This window comes from Mandrillus leucophaeus, unplaced genomic scaffold (assembly GCF_000951045.1).
Source record: "Mandrillus leucophaeus isolate KB7577 unplaced genomic scaffold, Mleu.le_1.0 Scaffold222, whole genome shotgun sequence".
Lineage (NCBI taxonomy): Eukaryota > Metazoa > Chordata > Mammalia > Primates > Cercopithecidae > Mandrillus > Mandrillus leucophaeus.
The window spans coordinates 1,683,847-1,707,176 of record NW_012102277.1 but is presented as its reverse complement, the minus strand read 5'-3'; the positions used below and the strand labels follow the sequence as shown (position 1 = coordinate 1,707,176).

Genomic DNA, 23,330 nt, shown 5'->3' with positions numbered 1-23,330 from the left:
TCTGGTGGTTGGTGGTTGAGAGATCCTTCTCCAAATCACTCAGTTCTTCCCCAAGGGAACAGAAAAGGAAATCCAAACTAAAAAGAAGGGCTGAACATCTGATTGGGGCCATCACAGGGTCTTCAGAACACAGTTTTTTTTTTTTTTTTTCTTTTGAGACAGAGTCTTGCTTTGTCACCCAGGCTGGAGTGCAGTGGCGTGATCTCGGCTCACTGCAAGCTCTGCCTCCCAGGTTCACGCCATTCTCCTGCCTCAGCCTCCTGAGTAGCTGGGACTACAGACACCTGCCACCATGTCCAGCTAATTTTTTGTATTTTTAGTAGAGACGGGGTTTCATTGTGTTAGCCAGGATGGTCTCGATCTCCTGACCTTCTGATCCTCCCACCTGACCTTGCGGCCTCCCAAAGTGCTGGGATTACAGGCGTGAGCCACCACACCCAGCCAGAACACATTTTTTACTTGGCAGAGGAACAGGCCTGATAAAGAGGAGGCTACTGGGGCAGGGCTGGCTGCTGAGGCACCCACAGGTAACTCCAGCTGGCCTGAGCCCTGCTGTGCCAGTGACTCACCACCGGCTGTGTTGGCTACTGGGGGTGATCCTGGCATTGTTCTGCCCACACTGCAGACTTTTAACCAAGCAAACCACATTACATGAGGTGAAGGTGAAGATAAATGCTAGAGAAGGTGAAAAGTGCACAGCAGTTGCCATGGGGATGACCTTAAGAGCTTGTTGGGAGTTCCCATGGAAACCAGCCTCTAGATGCAGCATGTACCATCCAGTTCTCTACCTTTTGTCCATGGAGCTTCCCAAAGTGAGAGGCGGTAAAGGGAATAAGAAAGGGGAGAAGCACATCCCGTTCCCCAACTCAATAACCACCTTCACATGTCATCTCGAAAGCCACCTCCCTGAGGAAGATTTCCTTTATTCCATCTTTTTCTTCTTTGAATTCCCTTTGTATGTCTCTCATGGCCATCATGGCTCCTCTTGCCCTGATATGAAACAAGAAGATTTATCATCCTCCTCAGTGGCTGCTTGTCCTTATGAGCACTTAACATTGACCTGGAGCTTGCCATATGCTTTAGTTTCTGTGAGTGAAGCCGTGGTGGTCCCTTCCCTGCACAAGGCAGCTGGAGGCCTCTTCCATTGCCTTTTGTTGTCTCTCTACTCAAATACCTTTGTGATCTCCCAATGCCTACTGAATCATCCACACTCTTCCTCTTGTTATTTTTTACTCAAATGTATCCCTGACTACTCTTCAACCCAAGTCCTCAACAAAAGCCATGCATTTTCTCATTCTCCTCTAACACCTTACTTATTTCCACCACCATCCTATTGTTTATATTTTAAAAATTCCTGGGCTTCTTTTCTCTCGTCTGTTTATTATTATTATTTTTGAGACAGAGTTTTGCTCTTGTTGCCCAGGCTGGAGTGCAATGGCATGGTCTTGGCTCACTGCAACCTCTGCCTCCTGGGTTCGAGTGAATCTCCTACCTCAGCCTCCCAAGTAGCTGGGATTACAGGCGCCTGCCACCACACCCAGCTAATTTTTGTATTTTTAGTAGAGATGGGGTTTCACCATGTTTGCCAAGCTAGTCTCAAACTCCTGACCTCAGGTGATCCGCCTGCCTTGGCCTCTCAAAGTGCTGGGATTACAGGCATGAGCCGCATTGCCTGGTCTCTCTGTCTGTTTAAATATGGTCATTTTTCAAGTTTCACATCCCCACTGAGGGCTAGACAAACTCTAGTTAGCCCTTAGCTGAGCCACACAATGTAGACTGCTTATTCTATACTACCTTTTACTATTTTCTCACATTGTCTTTTCTACCCCATAAAATGTTAAAAGATGGGGTCTTTTCTACCTCATCAAGTATTAAGCAAAAGATCAAATCTTTTGCTTCTCAATAATTCCCTAAATACTTAAAACAGTGTGGGGCATTCAGCAGCTTTTCAAAACTGCTGTAATTTATTGAAGATTTTGTAGCAATTGTGCATGGAGTTATTTCAAGTGTGATGAGCATTATAAAGATAAAATAGATCTACCCCTGTTACACAGATAACCATTATATAAGGCAGAGTAAGCCATTAAAAAAACTCAGCAACTAAATTCTATAGGGGAAGGCGAGAACAATTAAAAGGGACATTCATACCTATTATGAGAAGAAAGAAACAACACCCTGAAAAAAGTACTATTTGATACAGGTTTTGAAGGAATGGGATCTTAGGGATGGAGAATGGAAGGGAGCACTCTAGGGAACAGAGTAAGTGAGGGACATTTGACTGAATTGGAAATTTCATGAGAGGGCAGGAAACTAGAGAGGCAAGTGACTAGAAAGGTAGGTTGGATCCAGATGCATTTAATACCAGAGAATAAACTGATACTGAGAGAGCCACAAGTGACTTTTTGTAGGCAACTCAGCAGTCTGCCTCAAGAAAATTGATCTTGGAGCTATGCTGTTCCCTGTGTTGGACAACAATAAACTGAAGTCACAAGACTCTGAGTGGGATTGAGGGAGCTGGGACCGGTAACCTGAACAAAGAGTGTCTTAAGAAATTGGATTTTGGGTGACTCATCTGTTCAGCAGCAACAACACTCAATTACAGGGTTTCATAGACATCTGTGGGCAGGGCCACCCAACCACCAAATGATTTCCTGTCAAACCCTCTGCCTCCGCCCTCTAATTTCCTGCCATGCAGTGAACTTACTCCATAGACCAGCTCTCCCACCATGCCATTCCAGGCCTTCGTGTCAGGGTCTCGGGCTCCGTATTTTCCATCACTGACGATCTCCAGACGGTAGGAGTAGCCCACGTGCTTGGCAATCTCTGCCGCCAGCTCTACACAGTAGCCCTCGTAACGGTCATTGCCCTCAAACTGATTGGCGTTCTTCTTGAGCATCACATAAGGATCTTCCTAGAAGAGAAATGGGGAGATAGGAGAATGTGGGTTATGGGTTCACCTATGGGTAGGGAGGACTTTGTCATGGCATAATATCACGTTTGGTTAACACTGGGGAAGGCTCTCTAGCCCCTCAATCGACTTCCTAAATGTCTTCACTGCTTAGCCCATTACAAGCTTCTAGGGTTAAGGAAGTAAACTTTGTTAAAATAAGAATATTTCATCACTGAGATATGGCATACAGCTTTTCAAATTATGTTCCATGAGATTTTCTATTTTTCAGAAATACCTCTGGGGTCATCTTGAAGGGGAAATAGACCCTAAACAGACTCCAGGTTTCTCATGACCAGTCACCAAAAATTACAGCATCTTCACTTATAACTACTTTATGTATTGGACTTTCTTTGAAAAGGGCTTCTATTGAGGGAGGATGGATGAAAACCAGAACAATTTAGTGTCACCCTCATGTTTTTAAATATGGGAAAGCTGGCTCAAGAGAAGGTAAGTAACTTACCCAATGGTGCAAAGGATGAGAGAGTGAAACTATGAGATACAAAATGAAAACTCAGAGCCTCTCACTTTCAGGGCATTCCCTTTTCAACTTGCTGCTTTTATCTATTACACAGTTTGGCAAGAAGAAAGGCTAGCTTTCAGTCCTGGTGGAAAACCCCTGTGCTGGCCTAGCTTGAATCCCAGGTAACCTTGATGAAGGATTGAGTACTCACTAGGATTGTTGTGACGATGTATGTTCTGTTCTGAACACTTGAATTATCGCCCCCAGCTTGGGCGTCGGTGGCTGCAGGGACAAACTTATCATCTTCATTCCAGTAACCGATCTGTTAATGAGAAGAGGGTGGAGATGTCAGGTAGGCCAGCCTCCTCTGAACTGGCCTGCTCTGGATCATCTAGTCAATACTGGAGACAGGAAAGTAAGGAGCTCATGAAGAATTGGACACACTGAGCTCTAAAATATTGGTAAACAGAAACAATAAGAAGCACAATGCTTTTATTATTTATTGGTAAACAGAAACAATAAGAAGCACAGGTGCCCCCAGTTTTGCCCCCAGGGAAAATCCCCAAAATAATTGGTTCAGTTTGGAAATTGCCCTCTCCGAGGGATAAGGGCTTAACTGTTTACACAGCCATACTGCTTTGTACAATGCAAGCCAGGACCATGGGATTTAATTCCCTGCAGTTGTTCACAGGGCCAAACCCCTCTTTCCCCCATGTCTGCTAATCCTGCCCTTCAGTGAGCTCATTCTGAACTATAGTTGGAATCATATAATTTAAACATTACATTATTTTACTTTATTTTTAGGTTAACAGTATTTTTCCATCTAGATTTAACTTCCTAGGATGGCTGTTTATCCTTTATTTTTTAAAATTTCTTCTGTCTCCAAGTATAGACTATTATAATAGTATAGAGGAGTGCCTAAAAATTATGGTTGACAATATTAATTTTTCAAATTTGAGTAGGTTATTTATACTAATTCATTTTCCAAGGTCTTTCAACAAACATTAATTGAATTGCTATTGTGCGTAAGGCTCTGAGCTAAAACATTAATGTTGCCTGTGGTGAGGCAGGGTTGATGAGATGCAAAGAAGTCTGAGAGATAGGCCTCACTCTGAGAACGCCTCTGGTCTACCATGGGAAGACATGACATGACCGCAGAAGTGACAAGTGAGTGGGCCTAAGGAGTTCAGAGAAGCAAAAGCCAAGTGTGGGACCTTATGCAGGGAAAAATGCATACGATCATGAGAGATGAATGGTCTGGACCAAAACCTTTCAGGTTAGGGAGAATATGAGCCAAGATATGAAGACAGGAATCTGACCAGATGTTTAAGTTCTGTGGGTCCTGGGTGGAAGATGGAGTTAGCTCAAAAGGGCAGTAGGTATCTGGGTATAGGTAGCAGATGGTTTTGAAGGCCAGGCTAAGCAGGGTAGACTACACCTCTAGGCAACAGGGGGTCATTGAAGGTTTGGAAACAGCAGAATGACATGACTAATACACACACCCACACACACCCACACACCCTAAAGCTATGCCTCCTATACTTGTCTCTATCTCTGTCTCTAAACTCTATTTGCTTTAGACAATTGTGCTTTGTTTTGTGATCATTTTACTGGCTCTAGATACAAAGGAAAAAAGGAAAGAGAACTAGAAGTGCAACGCAGAAGGATGAACAGGTCTATCAACAGCCAGAACTCAGAGTAGACTCACAAAAACTGAGGCGCTTGCCAAATGGTCAGCTGAAATGTCATCTTCACCTTGATGTCCTTCCCAGTTCCTTCAGTTGGAAATAGTTTTTCCTGTAATCTTGCAGCCATTAACAACAATAATTGCCAGCACTGATGATGCTCTTGCTATGTCAGAGGCTAAGTGTTCAACAGTTTTCATGCCATTTCGCCTGGCTTGTGGGAGTATGTTAATTTGCCCAAGGTGAAGCAGCTGCAAAGTGGTTGAGCTTGTCCTAGAACCCTGACAATCTCTCTGCAGAGGCTGCGTTTAGCCACTATGCTGTTCTTCCTAAGAAGGAACTGGGCTCTGGACTTGAAATCATATTAGTTATCATTTATTGAATGCTTGCATTTCAGGGACTTTTTAAAGTGCTTTTTATGTTTTAACTCCTTTCATCCTCACAAAACCTACAAAGTGGGTAGTTAATTATCTTTTCAATTTTAAGTATGCAGAAAGTGAGATGTGGAAAGTGAAATAAATTTCCCAAGGCCACGGTGTAGCTGTGGAGCCAGGATCTGAGCCAGGGAGACCAACTCCAGGGCCGTGCCCCCCACATGCCAGTGAGCTACCAAACAACCCTCAGTGCCTTGTGTACATTCCCATTAGAGCCCTGGGTCTAGCTGTTTGTGTGTCTGTCCCCATCTCTCCATGGTGCTATGAGCTTCTCATGGACAAGACTGAAATAAATATACTTGTTCCAGGGTTCCTGTCTTAGTCCAACACATCTTTTTCCCAGAGAAGCAGCTCAGGAAATGTTTGTAGAGAGAATGAATGCATCTAGACAGCAGTGACCCAGCATGCACACGGTGCACCCTATTGATGCTGAGATAGTTCAGAGGTCTGACGGGGAGCATGTCTCTGAGGATACCGCGTGGAGGTTTACCCTCAGTGCAGGCATGTGTATGATGTTCCCCGTGAGGGATGCTGTTAGTCAGTGTGGAAGGAGACATTGCTTTCTAATGACAGAAGAACCAGAAACCCATGTTTCTAGAATATCAGAACTGGAAGGCGACTGAAGAATTATTTTGTCCAACTTTTTCCTTTTTCACAGGGAGAAGCAGAGGCCCAGAGATTTGCTCAAGACAGTCTCAGTTCCCTCACTTTTGCAAGGACCGTGTTCTAGGGAACCCTAAGAGACTTGTGGGGCCCTTCACCACTCATGGAAGGTGGTGAGGGGCAGTGAAGAGGAGGGAGCTCTGGCTTCCTCATCCTTGCTCCAATGGTCAGCTCTGCTTTTTATCTATTTCACCTATTGGGATTCCCCTCGAGAGTTGCCTTTTACAAGGAGCCTTCTGTCTGAATAATAGAGGTTTAAAAGCACTCTTGTAGTATATTATGATGTAAGGTTTTCTGCTTTTTTGGGTATTGTTTTGTTTTTTAAATATCCACAGTACTTTTATAACATCTTTACACTATGCAAATAGTGCAGGCAGGCTTTTCTCTGCTTTACAGATGGGAAAACTTAGGCTTAGGGAGATTAAATTATCTAACAAAATAATAGGTTATATAGTAGATTAGTGGCAGGACATAGAACCCAGGTCTTGTGGACCTCAAAGGTAAGATTATTTAATAAAATCAATACAAACCTGGGAAAATATCTGTCAAATATCATTTATCCCCCTATAGATGGTGCTAAGGTTTTTGTTTGTCTGTTTGTTTTCTTTTCCCTTTCTCCTCCTTCTTGTTTGTTTTCTTTTCCCTTTCTCCTCCTTCTTGTTCATTTTCTTCCCTCTCATCTATCCTTTCTCCCTTCCTCCCTTCTGTCCTTCCTTCTTTCCTTCCTCTCTTTCTTCTTCCTTCTTCACAATTAGTCCGCAGGTTTAAATATTCCTACTCAAACTGCACAACCATCAGTAGAAAGGAAGTTGCTTCCTTTGACATGCAACTAATTCCTCTAACAGCCACTGAGTGTTAAGATGTATTATTTTTAAAAAGAGGGAGCCCAGTGGTGAAGATATTGGTGTCTGGCATCAGGCCAGACCTGGTTTAAAACCTAGGCTTTCCTAATTACCAACTCTCAGCTTGAGCAAGTTATCTGACCTCTGTAGTCCTCAGTCCCTGATCTGTAGAGTCGATATAACAATAGTACCTGCCTCATGGGCTGCTGTGAGAACTACATTAGTTAAAGCATGTAAAACAATTAGCATAATGCACGGTTCATATTGTCAGTAAGCTAAAAAATGATATTCATTAGGGTAATGCCTAGTTGAAGGTTAACAGGTTTCTATACTGCAAGACATTTCTGTTTTCAATTTGCTATTGAACATTATCTGCGAAAGAAGCATGCATTATAGAGCATTTTGAAATGCACTTGACAATATAACCCTTCTTTACATATAGAATGTTCAGGGTAAGTGGTTCAAAAATTATAAAACACTGATGTAAAATCCCAAGGTTTTCATACAAGATAAGAAAAAAAAGCAAGATAAATCCGTGTAAGCCAGATGTATATGGCTTAGAAAGATATTTTAAATTTTAAGGATAGTGGTCCTTCAAAGCTAGCACTACTTATTAATTATAGCACTACTGTTAAATTGGGATCTCTAAAACAGTATTGTATAACTTGGCTTATATGCTAGGTACTTTCATATCAAAAGCTAGTAGAATAGTTAGAAGTTGTAAACAAACCTATTTTATTTCTAACTCTTTTGTAGGGAGATAAAACAATATTGCCAGGGTCAGTGGGCTGAGTGATGCTCAGCCTCATGCCTATGTCTCGTGTAAGCTAGTAGACTGAGAAATCTGGTTCCACAGTTTGATGAAAAGAAAGCTGGCAAAGATTTTTGAAGAGACATTGCACTTTGGAGATAAGAGCACATTTTCCTTTCTTTGGGAAATGGTTGGATTATCATACAGCACTTTGATTCTCTACTGAGGATATGCAGGAACTTTGATTCTATCTAAAAGTAAATCAGTTAGTAGTTGGTAAAGATTGGGGCCCACCAGTCAGGAGAGGATTTAAACAATTCTGACAGTGAGAGGGCTTCTCCTGGGGCCAGTTATAATTTTTGATCTCCTTGTTTTCCATCTACCTCTAAAGATTCTTTGAATGTAAAAATGAATCTAGATGATAGATCAGATTTTTTAAGTAGATAAAGTCTTAAAAGGAGATGATCATAGAACTGAAAATTCAATTGATCTACATTGCACAGTCATCAAATCAAATTCAGAAATTGGTATCTCCAGGCTGCCTCTGAAACCACAGCCCCTCACCTCAAAAAATAAGATCCTTTAGAATCAATTTTTAAAGACTAAGTTGTCTATTGTGGTCAAGATAATTAGCTGACTCCCAAGCATTCTTATTTTCCTTCCATGGTGTAGAGATGTTGGTGGAAAGTGGCTACCTAGCCAGCAATGACATTTCCCAGCTTGTTTTACCTCCGATTGAGCAAGTAACCGGGTTCTGGCCAATGGAATACAACAGAAGTGATGTGCATCTCTTCTAGGCTGATGCCCCAAAAATCTCCAGCAGAGTTACCATTTTCTTTCATTCCTATCTGTTAGCTGGATGTTGAAATCCAGAAAGACCCAAGTAGACAGTGGAGGGGCCATGAGCCTGAGTCTTAGCCAGAACCCTCAGCCAAAAAAGTGGTCACCGAGTGAACAACAACAACAACGAAAGCATCTTTTGCATTAAACAGCTGAGATTTCAGAGTGTATCTGTTACAGCACCTAGGATTATCTAAATTAACACACTTAAAAGATTCGAAGTAAATAAGTTTATGTGTAACTTTATCTGAGTTCTGCTTGAGGTGTTATTTTATTAATTTTGCAGGCATTTTTCCCCCTTGCTTATTGGCAGATCTTTTGAAGCATGGGCTAGCGTAGTGTGCTCTCTGATTGCCCAGATACATTTGATAAGCTGCCCAGTCATATGATAAACAACCTTTTATTTATATGTGCTTATTCTGTGTCAGTATATTCTAGGCACTGTGAATATAATAAAAATACAAATATGGTTCTTGCTTTTAGAGAGCTGGCATTTTAGAACATTTAGGAGGTACAGGAGTAAGAAGAAAATACATATCCAGACCAGGGGTTGACAGACTTTATCCTAAAGGGCCAGAGAGTAGATATCTTTGGTTTTGTGGATCATACAGTCTGTGTTGCCACTACTTATCTCTGTTGTTGTCACGCAGAGGCAGATATAGAACATATATAAACCAATGAGCATAGTTATATTCCAGAAAAACTTTATGGACACTGAAAATCTCTCATAATTTTTACATGTCACAGAATAGTCTTCTTTTGATTTATTACAACCCTTTGAAAATGTAAATGTAACTATTAGCTCACGGGCGGTACAAAAATAGGTGTTGGGATGAATTTGGCCAGTAGGCAGAAGTTTGCCAACCTCAATCTAGATCAATCAACCAACAAAAATATATCAGAAGGAATAAGCACCATGAAAAGTACAAATAAAAAGGAAACTGTGACTGTGTGCTGGGCGAGAGTGACTTTAAAAATGCTTGGTCAAGGATGTCCTTTCCAAGGTGGCTTCACTTGGACTGAGACCTGAATGACAAGGAGGCACACAGTACATGAAACTATAGTGATAGAAAATGCCGGGTAAAGGAATAGCATATGCAAGTGACTTGAGGCAAGTGTGAGGTTGTGCTCAAAGAATGCAAAGATACCAGTGTAACTGCAGAGAAATGAGCTAGAGAAAGAGGAGCGAGAGCTCATGCCACAGGGAAGAAGCATTGAGTGCTCTGAGGGCCATGCTGTATATTTACTGGCAACAGGAAGAGGTGAAAGTTTTAAGGAATGGAGCCATATAACCTGATATATATTTGAAAATTATTGTCCTAGCTCTTGTGGTGGAAAAGTAGCCTTGTAGAGGGACAAGAACATAGCAGGACTCGTGACTGGTAAAGAGGCTACTGTGTGGTGTGTGGAAGGTGGCCTGGGCTCCAGGCTTAGCAGTAGAAATGGAGAGAAGTGGTGGGGTTAAAGCTATACCTGAGATGCTACATCTATATCTGATGCTATAACATGATTCAGTATGGTCAAAACTGGGTAACAAGGATTTAAAGCAAAACTACCAAAAAGCATATGGAATGGGAAGCTATAAATTCTTTGGGACTTTAGAAGATTACTTTTGATATCAGTAGGACTTTGTGTCCCTTTAGTCTTGTTTCCTGCCCAGTCTTTTCATTCTAGTTATACACAGGGTCAGAAGTGGGGATAACAAACTTGGGGCAGGGCAGGGCCACTCAAATCAAATTGAAATGAGAAGTAGGTGCCTTCACCCAGTCCAAAAATTGCTATAGGAACAATGGTGATGGGAAAAGATGGTTAAATCATCAATACCAGTTCCCCGAAGAAAAATGTAAGAAAATTTTCCCTAAACTTCTCCACTGGGCAGTCATTTATCAGAGTTTGTGACTGGATTTTGACAAGGTATTTTATTCAGATAGAGACTCTAAATCAGTACCCTATAGTGAAGTGGTATCCCTGAGTGGGATTTCCTGAGGATCCCGTTTTAGTCGAGCAAGTACCCATCCTGGTATCTGAAGCCCCTAAACTTTATGATGAATGGATGCTTAGAACACACACATTTCAGTGGGATGTCAAATTGCATCCAGGTACCTAGAGGGTGTATTGGCACATGGGTGAACAGGAAATAGGCTTGAAGATCAGGAGAGTTTTTCTGAGGCCCCAAATCTGGAAAAAACAGTTCCTTTTTATTATACACAATCAGGTAAGGCCATGTAATGCTCACTGAAACCAGTACAACTAGGTCACCCTTGAAAATCACAGAAATTACTTTGTTAGGAGGCTGATTGAGCAAAAAGCTTGAAGCCACAGATGTGAGGAATTGATTTTCCAAAAGGCAGATCCCCCATAAACAAAGGATGTTTAAGCCCACATTCTAAGAAAGGATTTGGCCGTTGGAAGTAAGTTTAAAAACAGCCCCGGGATCTGAAAACTAAAGCACATCATTTGCTCTTGGATTTTAAGGTACTCTGTTATTTCTCTTTGCTGATTTATCCATTCCACAGGCTTACACAGCCTGACTCGCCCAAATGCAATGCTGATATAAAATCCCTGTGGCCTATAGAAGGGAGTTTAAAACTGCAAACAAGCAAACAAATGTGGGCTGAATGTCCACTACATGCCAGGTGCTACTTTTCTGAATCCCTTACTACAAGCAGTGGGGTAACAGGCATTGTCTTATTCAATCCTGACAATGATCCTGGGAGGCAAAAGAGTTTTATCACCCTTTTAGAGATGATGTAATGACGTTCAGGGAGGCTAAATAATTTGTTCAAGGTCATGTGCCTAGTAGAGACTAAAGCAGAGACTTAAAATCCTGGTCTCTCTGCCTCTAAAGCCCAAGCTCTTAGCCATTCTGTCAGTGTTTCTTTTTTGTATATTATATTTATTATATTATATTATATTTCTTTTACTTTCATCTCCTTTCCTTGGTATTTGCCAGTGATTCTTATCAAACCCTTTAGAGCACCAACCAGAAAATCTGCAGGTTGGAGAGGAGGATTCAAGAAAGTGCAGATTCCTAGGCTTCATCTGTGTTCTCCAGAAGCAGAGTATCCAGGGGCTGGGACCCAGGAACCTGCATTTTAAATAAGGCCTCCCAGTAATTCTTCTATTTGCTGAGGCTTGAGAACCATTAATCTTGCTACAGTGCCTCCACTTCTGAGAAGTTCTTGATGAAGAGCAAGTCTTGAAGAGATAAAAAGTCTCCCAGCAGTCTCTGGGCAATAGTTAGGGCCAACTCAAAGGGCTGGGACCTCTGGTTCTGGGAGTAACAACTGGGGAATTTCACACCAAAGGACAGTTTGTCAATTGATGAAGGCCCCAATGGAAACTCTACTTTCACAGAGGAAGCCAAAGTCCAGCCAGGAGAGGAGCAATGTGAGTAGGGAGAGGATGGTAAAAATGCAGCAGATGGCACTGATACCCAAGGTGTCAGATTTGAGAGGAATTAGGGTTCGTACAGCCCAACGTCTCTCATTTATTTTAGAGACCCAGAGAGACTATGAGACATGCTGAAGGCCACACAGCTGGATGATGGCAAAAATGGGGTAGAAGTCTCTGGCTTCTATTCTTACTTGTTGCACCGTCACTATATCCCCAATATATCCAGTGACCACTAACGTGTAGAAAATAATCTGGCTATATTTTAAGCTAATCTACTACTCCAGAGTTGGGGAAAACAGTTCAACATCCATATTTTAATTATGGCAAACACGTAACTACCCACATACAATGTAGAAATGCCAATTTGTTCTATCCAGGAAACAGTAATATTTTTTTTCCCTTGAGGTCAAAAGGCCGTTCTGAGGATTGTGAGGAACAGCCCAGGTCTACGGTCAACACTTTTCTATCTAGGAGCAATAGGCTTGCCTGCTCCGGCCTTACACAAAAATGCTACAATATCTATGTTTCCATTTTCAAGGCAGGAGGTGACACCATCAGTTCTCAGAATCTGAAAGAAAGGGACTGGGGACAGTGACTCATGCCTGTAATCCCAGCACTTTGGGAGGCCGAGGTGGGAGGATCACCTGAGCCCAGGAGTTTGAGGTTATAGTGAGCTATGATCGTACCACTGCACTTCAGCTTGGGCGACAGAGTGAGATCCTGCCTCAAAAAAGAAAGAAAGAAAGAAAGAAAGAAAGAAAAAAGCCTGGGCACAGTGGCTCACGCCTGTAATCCCAGCACTTTGGGAGGCTGAGGTGAGTGGATCACATGGTTAGGAGTTCGAGACCAGTCTGGCCAACGTGGTGAAACCCCGTCTCTACCCAAAATACAAAAATTAGCCGGGTGTGGTGGCAGGTGCCTGTAATCCCAACTACTCAGGAGGCTGAGGCAGGAGAATCGCTTGAATCCGGGAGGTGGAGGTTGCAGTGAGCCGAGACCACGCCACTGCACTCCCGTCTGAGCAACAGAGCAAGACTCTGTCTCAATAAATAAATAAATAAATAAATAAATAAATAAATAAATAAATCTGAAAGGAAGATGGCTTTGGGGAGGTGGTCACATATTTGATGTCCCTTCCAGAGGCAGTACTCTTAACAGCAGCTGCTAAATACCTTGAAATAAATAAATAAGCCACCTCAGTGTTCTCCAGATTTCAGCCATGTGCTACCTGTTCAACATTTACCATAGCTGTTAATAACCACTAACATAGGTAACATTCACTGAACAGTGATCAGGTACTAATGCAGACATGATCTGTGCCCATTTTACAGATGTGAAAATTGAGGGTTATAAGACCTAAGTGATCTAGCAAATGTCTTCTCAAGCAGCAGAAATCAGAAGACCAGGGGACAACATAAATGAACTCAGACTTGGACTATTTCTGGATAAGTGTCATTCTTAAGGGTTTTTGAGCCCAGAAAGAGTGTTCGTGTACAATCAGCATGCGAAAAGTTTGCTGAAAAGTGGATACATTCCCAGTGGCTACATTCATAGCCAAATAGTGTGCCCTTATTTGGTACCTGCTGTAAGTTAAGGCAGTTTACTGTAGCTGATTCCTGAAGGAGGAAATCTCCCAGTCAGAGATGGGAGATGGGCTCTGGAAGGCTGTGGTTAGTGAGAAGATGTGATGATAGAAGAAGCGTCAGAGAGATGTAACATTGCTGGTTTTGAATATGGAGAAAGCTCCATAACACGGGAGCCAAGGAATATAGGTGGTCTTTAAGAAGCTAGAAAAGGCAAATAAACAAATTCAACTCTGGAGCCTCCAGGAAGAAACACAGTCTTGCCAACACTTTGATTTTAGTCCAGTGAAACTCAAGGCAGACTTCTGATCTACAGAATTGTGAGACGATAAATCTGTGTTGTTTTAAGTCACTGTTTGTGGTAATTTATTACGGCAGCAATAGACAACTAACAGCCGTAATGAATAAGATGAGTTAAGATTGGCAATGAGGTAGTAGATGCTGTTCTAGACACAAGAGCAAAGAAGACGAGTTTAAGGGAGGTGAGGATGGAGAGTGTACGAAGAGAACTTTAAAGTAGAACTTTCTGCAGTGATGGGAATGTTCTACATCTGTGCTGCCTGATGTGGTAGCCGCTAGCCACATGTGGCTACTGAGCACTTGACATGTAGATAGGACAACTGAGGAACTGACTTTTAAATTGTAATTTATTTAAAATTCAACTTAAATAGCCACATACGGAGAGTGGCAAGGGTATCTGACAGCACAGGCATAGAGAGCATTAAGTCTGAGAGATTAAGACCCAACTTTCAATGGGCCAGGCCCACTACTTAGAACTTCTGCACACTCTTAGGTCATTTAATCCTCTCAGTGACCCTATGAGGTTGGCATGGTTAAGGTGATCACCACTTACCAGATAAGAGAATTAAGGAACAAAGAGTTCAAATAAATTATCCGGAATCCCAGACTAGTAAGTGGTGAAGCCAGGATTCAGTGTTGAGGATTCCAGAGCCAGCATTCTGATCCATGGCACCCTACCAGCTCTATGCCATTCTGTACAATGCCTCCCAGTCATGCTATGCCACCAAAAGGAATTAGAAATGTGATGAAGACCATAAGCAGATAAGTAGAGGCTTCTATGAGGCATAACAAGAAAGGCCAGAGAAGGCTTCCCTGGGGAATGACATTTACTTTGAATGTGGAAGGCTGAGTAGGGATTGGCAGGCAAGAGGAGGGAGAGGGTAGAGGAAGTCCCAGGCAGAGGAAACATGTATGAAGGCTCAATGATAAGAAAGAACATGGTGTATTCAGGGAGATGAAAGACAAACAGAATGACTGGAGTGGAGAGATGAAGGAAGTACCAAGGGTTAAGTTTGAAGAAATTGGCAGAGGCCTGGGCACATAGGTTCTGGTAGAATTCGAAATGTCATTCCAAGGACTTGAATGCTATTCTAAGAATTTTCATAGGCAAACATATCATACATTATACAAATATGTAAACATATGTATTTTCACCCTTACTTTTGTATAAATAATAGAACGGATATGACCAAGTATCGATTAGGAAAAGATGGTCCACCTTATCAATAATCATCATTCTCAAGTTACTGGTTTGGAATCCCTCAGGAATAACAGTGACATTTTATACACATCAATGACTTTGTGTTTTAGAAGTGCTTCCCTCTACCTTGGATTTTCACAAGCATCCTGGGACAAATGTAGAGATTTTTTAATCTCCGTTTTACAGATGAGTGAATGGATTCTCAGAGGAAGAATGAGACTTGCCCAATGTCCCAGCTGGTTAGTGGCAGAGCCAAGTCTAGAGTCTGTGTTGTCTGAGTTTCTTCAAAGATCCAGTCCAGAAAAGGTAGACCCACAGGCCCTCAGCTCTGGCCAGAGTCCCTGCTCAGCCTCTCCTCTCTGCAGAATGGAAGTAAAGGTGGATCTTACCTTTCGGATGCCATCATGTTTCATTTCAATCACGTGGAGTGTGTAGTTGGTCCGGCGTCCTTTCTCATTAAACTGCACGTTTCCTGTCAAACCTTCAAATCGCACCTGGAAAACAAAACCAAGTGGTGGGCAGTGGATGCAGATGTACTTTATATGTGTTTGCTTTTTCCACTTAAGTAGAAATTCAGAACCCAAGAATGTCCCATGGAATGATGTCTTGGAGTATCCTGAATGCTAAAACTCTTCACTCCCTTGCCACAGGCAAGGGATGCATTAGAGACCTCTTTTCCCTAAATTGGGATTCATCCTGACAATTGTTTTTACCTATTTCTTTAGGCAAATACTAACAATGGGTCAGAGTGCATACTAATATGAAATGTCTGCACCACCCCTAACCAAACACCTCCTATCACACGACCACTATGACCACTGCCCTTCTCAGGTACACATCTGAAGATGAAGAAAGTGTAGGGGACCTGCAAAGGAAAGAAAATGGTGCACCATCTGCAGTGAGTCAGAAGACCCAGGACAAGAAGCCAGCTTTATGAATGAAGTCTTAAGCTATGCTTGGGGATGACTTCTTAATTCTTTTAAGAATTTCTTCTTTATTCCTGAGTCCAGGGAATAAAATACTTGGTAACTGAAAGACTTGGATTTAACCCTAGCTTACTCCTTAATAGCCAAGTGCCCTCAGGCAATTTAGCTGTCTAAGCCTTCAGTTTCCAAAAATCTCTGCCCTTTTTTTTTTAAATCTTAAGTGATAACTGCTAATGTGGAAGTGGTGTGAAAACTTCAAAGCACCTGGGGAGAACCCATTGTGTTCAGACAAGAGAATGTAAGGTGTTAAAGAAATCTCAGTTGGCTAAAATAAAATTGTATTGGAACCCTCAAATATGCTGCATGAGACTTCTCTGCAAATGGGCTAAATCAAACTTTCATGGCCTTCTGTCTTCAAATTCGTATCAAAAGTCAAATGGTCACCATGGAGATCCAAGATCTTTAGGGCTGAGTTTGCTGCTCAGTAGGTGACTGATAAATGTCATTCAAGACCACTCTCAAACTGAGCCTGAGTCTAGCTGTGTATCATCAGTTCAGGTACAAGTAACCACATTCCCTAATAGTGATGCACCATGTGTCCTCAGATCCCTCTTGCCTAAGGCCAGTGAGGTGAGTGTCTACCTGTTACAAATACAAATCCAACCCCGTGACCCAACACTGTTTATTTTCCCCCCTTCAAATGGCTTGAAAAGAAGCTTTGCAGAGTTTTATATATTTTTTTTCTGACAGTGGCTAGCTCCTCTGTTGTTAGAAGGTATAAGAAGAGCTGGGGGTTGTGTGTGTTTGAGAGTGAGAGAGAGAGAATGCGTGTGTGTGTGCAGGTGTGTGTGTTCCTGTTTGGAGGCTGACCTTCTTGTCACCTTCTGGTTTGAAGTCTCAGTGAGGAGGTCACAACAGGCCCAGAGCACTGAGCAAATTTTACAACATGCTCTTTACTTTCTTGGATGAAATCTGGAGAAATCCCCAGCTCCGTAAATGTCTGGGCTATCTTTATTTTTCAGAGAGAAAACAAAGTACAGATTCTACTACAAAGAATAAAAGAAAGGAGCAATTCCAGTCCATCAGCAACTTCACCTTCTTATCACCTCAGTAATCTCTTGCCAATCTTTAGTGTTCCCTTATTTCCAGTTCAAGATAGTGTTAGTTTAGTGGATACCATGGAAGTGACTCATTCCAAAAAAACAGACTTGGATAGATGAGCAGATGGTAAACTGGTAGACTGATTTGCCCAAACTGAAAGTGTAGTTAATAATCCAAATAGGCATCTACTTTTCAGCCCAGTCTCAAGTTTCATACTAATAATCAGCATGGCATATTAGTATGGCAGAGTACATAATCTCTCTATGACTAAGTTTCTCATTTGTTTAACGGAACCAATTAGAGTTAATTATGTCTTAAGGTTGTTCTAAGGATTAAATGAGATATTTTTTGATCAGTGTTTGGTGCGTGGTGAGTATTCAAAAAATGCCAGCTGTTATTATCATTGTTGCTAATGGTGATACTTAATACTAACATTACTTTCTAAAACCTTCATGTTTATGATACACTTGTACACATATTATTTCACTTCTAGTCACAGGAACTCCCTGAACTATGCCATTTAGAAATTATGATCTTTATTTACATGGGAGACGCCAAACTCTGTGAGGTAAAGTGATCTGCTGAAGTCTTACGACTAACCAGTGGCAGAGGCAGGTCTAAAATCTGGAGCTTGTGATAACTTCTGGTATCTTCACTTAAGGTACCAAGTGTTCTCTCAAACACAGGCCAGTGCTATTGTGCTAGGCTTCAGGAGGACAACACAAAAACGTGCAATATAGTGTTTTCTACCTGCTTTCTGCTATTGCTGCTGGGCATTTCCCAGGTCATGCTCTGCTCATTCTAACTGTATGACCATGGGTTCCTTGCTCAAACTATCTGTTTCTTGGTTTCCTCCTCCAAGAAGTACTTAGCATATTGTCTGGGGCATAAGTATTCAATGCATAGTTCATATTATTTAGATGACGATAATGACGATTACTACTACTGTGCTGTGTATAGTGGTTAAGAGTTACGAAACATAAAATATAAAATTGAGGTCTTGGGGCTGGTAGGTTGTCTCAGACCAGGGGACTCTTTCAGAAGAAAGAAGGATCATGTCATTGACACTTTTACTGCCTTCCTCAGTTTCCAATAAGGTCAAGGGTCCTACCTGCACATTTCTAGTGACCCAAGGACCCCTTGCACTGTCACGGTGATCTCACAAGAAGCTGCTTATTTCATGTTCACAGAAACCCAGTGACTAGCCAGAGCAGAGGTTATTTTGCCTGTTTCACAGATGAGATTGTTGAGACTCAGAGCTGATGGTGCTTGACTCCAGGATTCACAGTAAGTAATTGAGAGGTCAAGGGTAACTGAAGGCTCTTAGTGTCTAGTTGGGGAAGCCAAGTCTTACATGCACTGAGATAAAACAAAGTATCAGAGAATGGGAAAGAGACATCCCAGAAACACCATTCCATGATGGCAGAGCAAGGAGAGTTCAAGAGGATGGCTCAGCCCCAACCCATTTATTGAGGAGAGTCAGGACTCAGAGTCAGAGGAAGAAGCTTCTGAGAAATGTGTATCTTGAAACCGCTGCCCCCATCCATCAGGTCTGAGCTCTGGGATTGGGGCACTTATTCCTTTCTCCCCCCGTCCCAGGGTGACTGAGGTCAGATTGATGGAGCCCGGGCACTTCTTCTTGGTTCCTGCTCCCGGAACTCCTGTCACCATCCTGGCACCCTCAACTCCCTCCATGAAGGATGGAGAATTAACCTTGGGCTTCCTGTAAAGGGTACTGGGTGCCAGCTCAGAGTCTGCTGCTGCTAGGGGGCTGAAGCATACATTTCCTTTCCTGCTTGGTGCTGAGAGAATGCGGGTTAATGTCTCTATTACTTCAGCTGTGTTAAAGAAAGAATTAATCAGCACACTTGTTAAAGGACAGTAAAGAAGACTTTATTCAGAATCATAGCAATAGGTATAAAGACCCCTGCAATGGGGTCTTGCGGTCGGGGAGAGAGATTGGGCTCAACTCCAAATACAGCGTGGGCCAGTGGGAATGTACAACCAAGGAGCAGGGTGGGGGTCAGTGAATAGGGAATTACTAACAGCAAGCATCAGGGTTAAGAGGAATTCTGGCTAAAATGGCCTAAGAAGATTCTTGCTGAAGATGGACCAGGATAATCTGACATCATCTGGGGGATGGTGGAGGCTGAAGAAGATGATCATGGCAAAGAGGGTGGACATGGTGGACAGGGTTCTTGCTAAACTGACTTAGCAAGGTCTTTGCCAAAACTGGATTTTACAAGAATTGCATAAATGGGCCTAGGAGAAAGTTCAGAAGCCTGACTAATGTTTGGTTGAGCAAATAATTTTTTTCAGATGTCAACCGCGACTCCTCTCCCCTGCCCTCCTTGGATCCTGAAAGGCGGTCCTGAAGGAGATAGCCAAGCAGTCACACTGGATGCAGGGCTCCTGTATCCCCTTTGCAGGTGGATCCTTCCTCCTGGATGCTCACTGGTTGTGAGGCCTGTAGGCTAGGTCCTTGCTGGGACACATGCTAGCTATTCTGGCCAGAACAAATCTCAGAACCCTTCTAAGCTTCACTTTCCTGCCTGAGTCATGGGAAGAATAATCTTGGCTCTGACTGTCTCATGTAGCTTCCTTGAAGTTCAAAGAAACACATGCATGGTGCTTTTTTGTTTGTTTGTTTGTTTGTTTGTTTTTGTTTTGTTTTATGTAGTCTCACACTGTTGCCCAGGCTGGTGTGGAGTGCAGTGGCACGACCTCGGCTCACTGCAACCTCCGCCTCACAGGTTCAAGCAATTCTCCTGCCTTAGCCTCCCAAGTGATCACAGGTGCCTGCTACCACGCCCGGCTAATTTTTTGTATTTTTAGTAGAGACAGGGTTTCACTATGTTGGCCAGGCTGGCCAGGCTAATTCCTGACCTTGTGATCCATCCTCCTCAGCCTCCCAAAGTGCTGGGATTACAGGCGTGAGCCACCATGCCCGGCCCACAAGCATGATGCTTTCTTAAAATTCTGAGCCCTGTGACAAGCCAGTCAGGGAGACAGCACTAGGAGGATTATGTCTGTTTAGCAGATGGGAAAATCCAGATCTGGAAAAGGCAAGGAATTAGTACAAGATCCCCCAGATGGTGCTGGGTGGAGCCATGGTTGGAACCCAGCTCTTCTATGCCTAATTCCCTAACAGGCCAGTGTGACACCTGCAAGTCCTTGCTTGTACCCTCACTCTACCTCGTCTCTTGCTGGGTATCATTGACATCCCCATCCAGAATCTCTAAAACCTGATTTACTCCATGTTCAAATTTATCCTACCTTTAAGGGTTCCATTACCATCCATCTCAGTTTTCCTGGGATACAGGCATGATGATATAGTTTGGATATTTTTCTCCTCCAAGTCTCATGTTAAAACATGACCCTGAAGGTTGGAGGTGGTGCCTGGTGGGAGGTGTTTGTATCATGGGGGCGGAACTATCATGAATGGCTTGGTGCCCTCCCCATGGTAATAAATAAGTTCTTACTGAGTTCTCATGAAAGCTGGTTGTTTAAAAGAGCCTGGCACCTCCTCCCTTATCTCTCTCGCTCCCTCTCTTACTATGTAACATACTCTCTCTTCCTTTACCCTCTGCCATGATTGGAAGCTTTCCGAGGCCCTCATCAAAAAGAGATGTGGGCAGTATACTTTGTATACAGCCTACAAAACTGTTAGCTAAAACGAAACCTTGTTCTTTATACAGAAATTTTGGGTATTTCTTTATAACAATGCACATCAACTAATGCAGGACAGTTCTGGTCCTCTTGTTCTAGAATAATAATTGTAGTTTTTCCCTTCACCCTAAGTGTTCCCGTTTGGATGATAGATTTTGGATAGTAAAGTGGTCACCCTATTGAAAGGCCAGTCACATTCCTACAGAAAGCCTTGCTGATGTCTGCATTCCTCAGTGATGGCATTCTGCTCTGACCATCCACAGCACCATGAACCCACCTGGGTTAGCCCTTAAAGGCAGGACTGTGTCTTAAACTCCCTTTGCCCGCCCAACCCCAGATCCCATCTAGCAAATTCTGAGCATATCTTCACTTCCATATGCTTGCTTGTTGACTGGCAGGTTGCAAAAACAAAGACTAAGAGGGATGATTACTATTTAGGGGAGGTATTCTAAATTCGAGGCCCTGTGATGGGTTCTAGGAGGATCTATGTTCTCTCTACTCCTGGTCATGCAGAAATTATGTATGTACATGTATGCATTTTTCTAAGAAAAAGAGTCTACAGATTTCTTTTCAAAAATCGTATTCTCAAATGTCTATTACCTCCCCAATGTTAAGAACCCAACTTGGGGAGTTGAGTCTTCTCCGCCATCCAGAAGGCGACATATGGGCATCCTAATGTTGCCTCCTTCCTGGAGTGCTGAGGGCCTCCAGGATGTGGGTTCATTAATATTCTGAATGGCTCCCTAGATGGCAGGCAGGGGGCAGGCAGGCAGCTGATTATCTTCATTCTGCTGCTAGGGAAATTACAGCGGGGTGAGCGGGGAGGGGGTGCACAAATATTACCCAAGGCCATGTGCTGCTTGGGGCTGGGCCATAGATCTTGTGTCTTCCCTGTTTGGCTGTGCCCTTGAGGCTTCAGAGCAGTGAAGCATACAGAGGGAGTCATCATCTAATGTGAGTTAGAGTCTCAGCTTTGTCACTGTATGTGTATAACTTTGGGAAGTTTTATAACCTGTCTGAAACTCAGTTTCCCCATTTACAAAGCACATAATAAAACTACCTACCTCAGGGTGTTATATCAAAGATCCAATGATATAATGTGTGTAAATGTTTAGAGCCTTGTATATACTAAACCTTTAACACACCATACATATTATTATCCTTTTTTTCAGAATTTAATTTCCTAACATGCTTGTGCTCCAGGCAGGCTGTGCTGGACCTCTTGGTCTAACTTATAGACACCCCAGCTCTAACACAAGCTAACCCACAGGTTCTCTCCCATTCTGTGACCCGAAGGCCAGAGGTGAAGGCAGTAGACACCTGAGCCTCCAAACCTCAGGTTCCAAAGACTGGATACCACCAGGGTCTACCCAGTTCCCTGGTGGCATGGCTATTTCAAGAGATGTTTGTAGAAAAAGCCATTGCTGAACAGTAGCCATGACTATGTATGGAAGGCTCCAGAGGTCAATGCTTATAAGCAAGGGCCCCTGGGCCCATACACAGACCTAACCGGGGGAAGAGGAGCCCTGGACTGGGATCTGTTCCAGCCTCTGCCAGTAAGCTGCTGTGTGATCCTGGGTGAGTCACTGCCAACTCTGGGTCTGCTGCTTCATTATAAAGCGAGGGAAAAGGAGAGTCAGTAATCTCTAAGGTGTCTTTCAACAAAAGACTTTTTTCATTCTAGGTGCTTAACAAAGATTGGAAAAGGAAACTATTTGAACCTCTGATCTTAGGGTCAGAATGTTCTGGTTTGTTTGTTTATTTGTTTTGTTTTTTGGGATAGTTGTTCGTCTCTTCTTCTCCATAGACACTGCAAGTAGTTTCTTGAGGGCAGGACTTGCTTTCTTTTATTGTCCTCAGTGCTTGGCTCCAAGCCAGGGGACATCATAAGTCCTCAAATAACAGCTGATGAAGGGCAGGCACATACATATCTTGGCTCCAAGATAAAATAAAAAAGGTCATTATTCTTTTGACTATGGCAATTGCTTCCTTTCAAACTCTACTGAGGGCAGAAGTAGAGTGCTAAGTATACACTACAACAAGAAGGACATGGGTTAGACCATAAGAAAAAAAAGTAGACTCTTTGAATTTTCAGAGTCAATTGAGACTTGAGGTCCTCTCTCCATCCCCTTCATTTTCATGGGGAAGGAAAGGGAAGGGGGAAGGAGAGCTAAGTGATTATTTCAAGGTCATCCAGAGATCCAGGGGCCCAGCTGGATGTGGAGTCCAGCTCTCCTGCCTCCCAGTTCAGAGCGCTTCCTGCCACCCTGAATTGCCTCCCAGGCTTCATCACTGTCATGGTGGTGTCTGACTATCCTTTCAGGACGTCATTAAGATGGGAGAGGCAAGGGAGTTGGAAGTGTTGTGAAGCTGAGGGCAAGTCTCTGGGACCTTTTGAAACCAGCTTCACATTGCAAACAGAATCTGTCTCGACTGTGGAGTCTGAAAGAGCATTTTCAATAAGCTGGGGTGGGGGTGGAAAGGGATGCACAGGCACTGTCCTTTTTGGCAATTTTTCCCTGCAAGCTG

At 42.9% G+C, this 23,330-nt stretch overlaps 1 protein-coding gene across 6 annotated transcripts in view; it reads right to left on the bottom strand.

Annotated features, from left to right (window-relative positions):
• The window catches only part of GRIA1 (glutamate receptor, ionotropic, AMPA 1), a 329,069-nt gene that overhangs the window by 109,738 nt on the left and 196,001 nt on the right, over positions 1-23,330 (bottom strand). For all 6 annotated transcript variants that reach the window (XM_011981230.1, XM_011981231.1, XM_011981236.1 and 3 more), the window contains 3 exons: positions 15,495-15,599; positions 3,622-3,732; positions 2,705-2,911 (listed from right to left, as the gene is read on the bottom strand). In XM_011981230.1, coding sequence (XP_011836620.1) covers positions 2,705-2,911; positions 3,622-3,732; positions 15,495-15,599 — 423 coding nt within the window. The remainder of the gene's footprint in view (positions 1-2,704; positions 2,912-3,621; positions 3,733-15,494; positions 15,600-23,330) is intronic.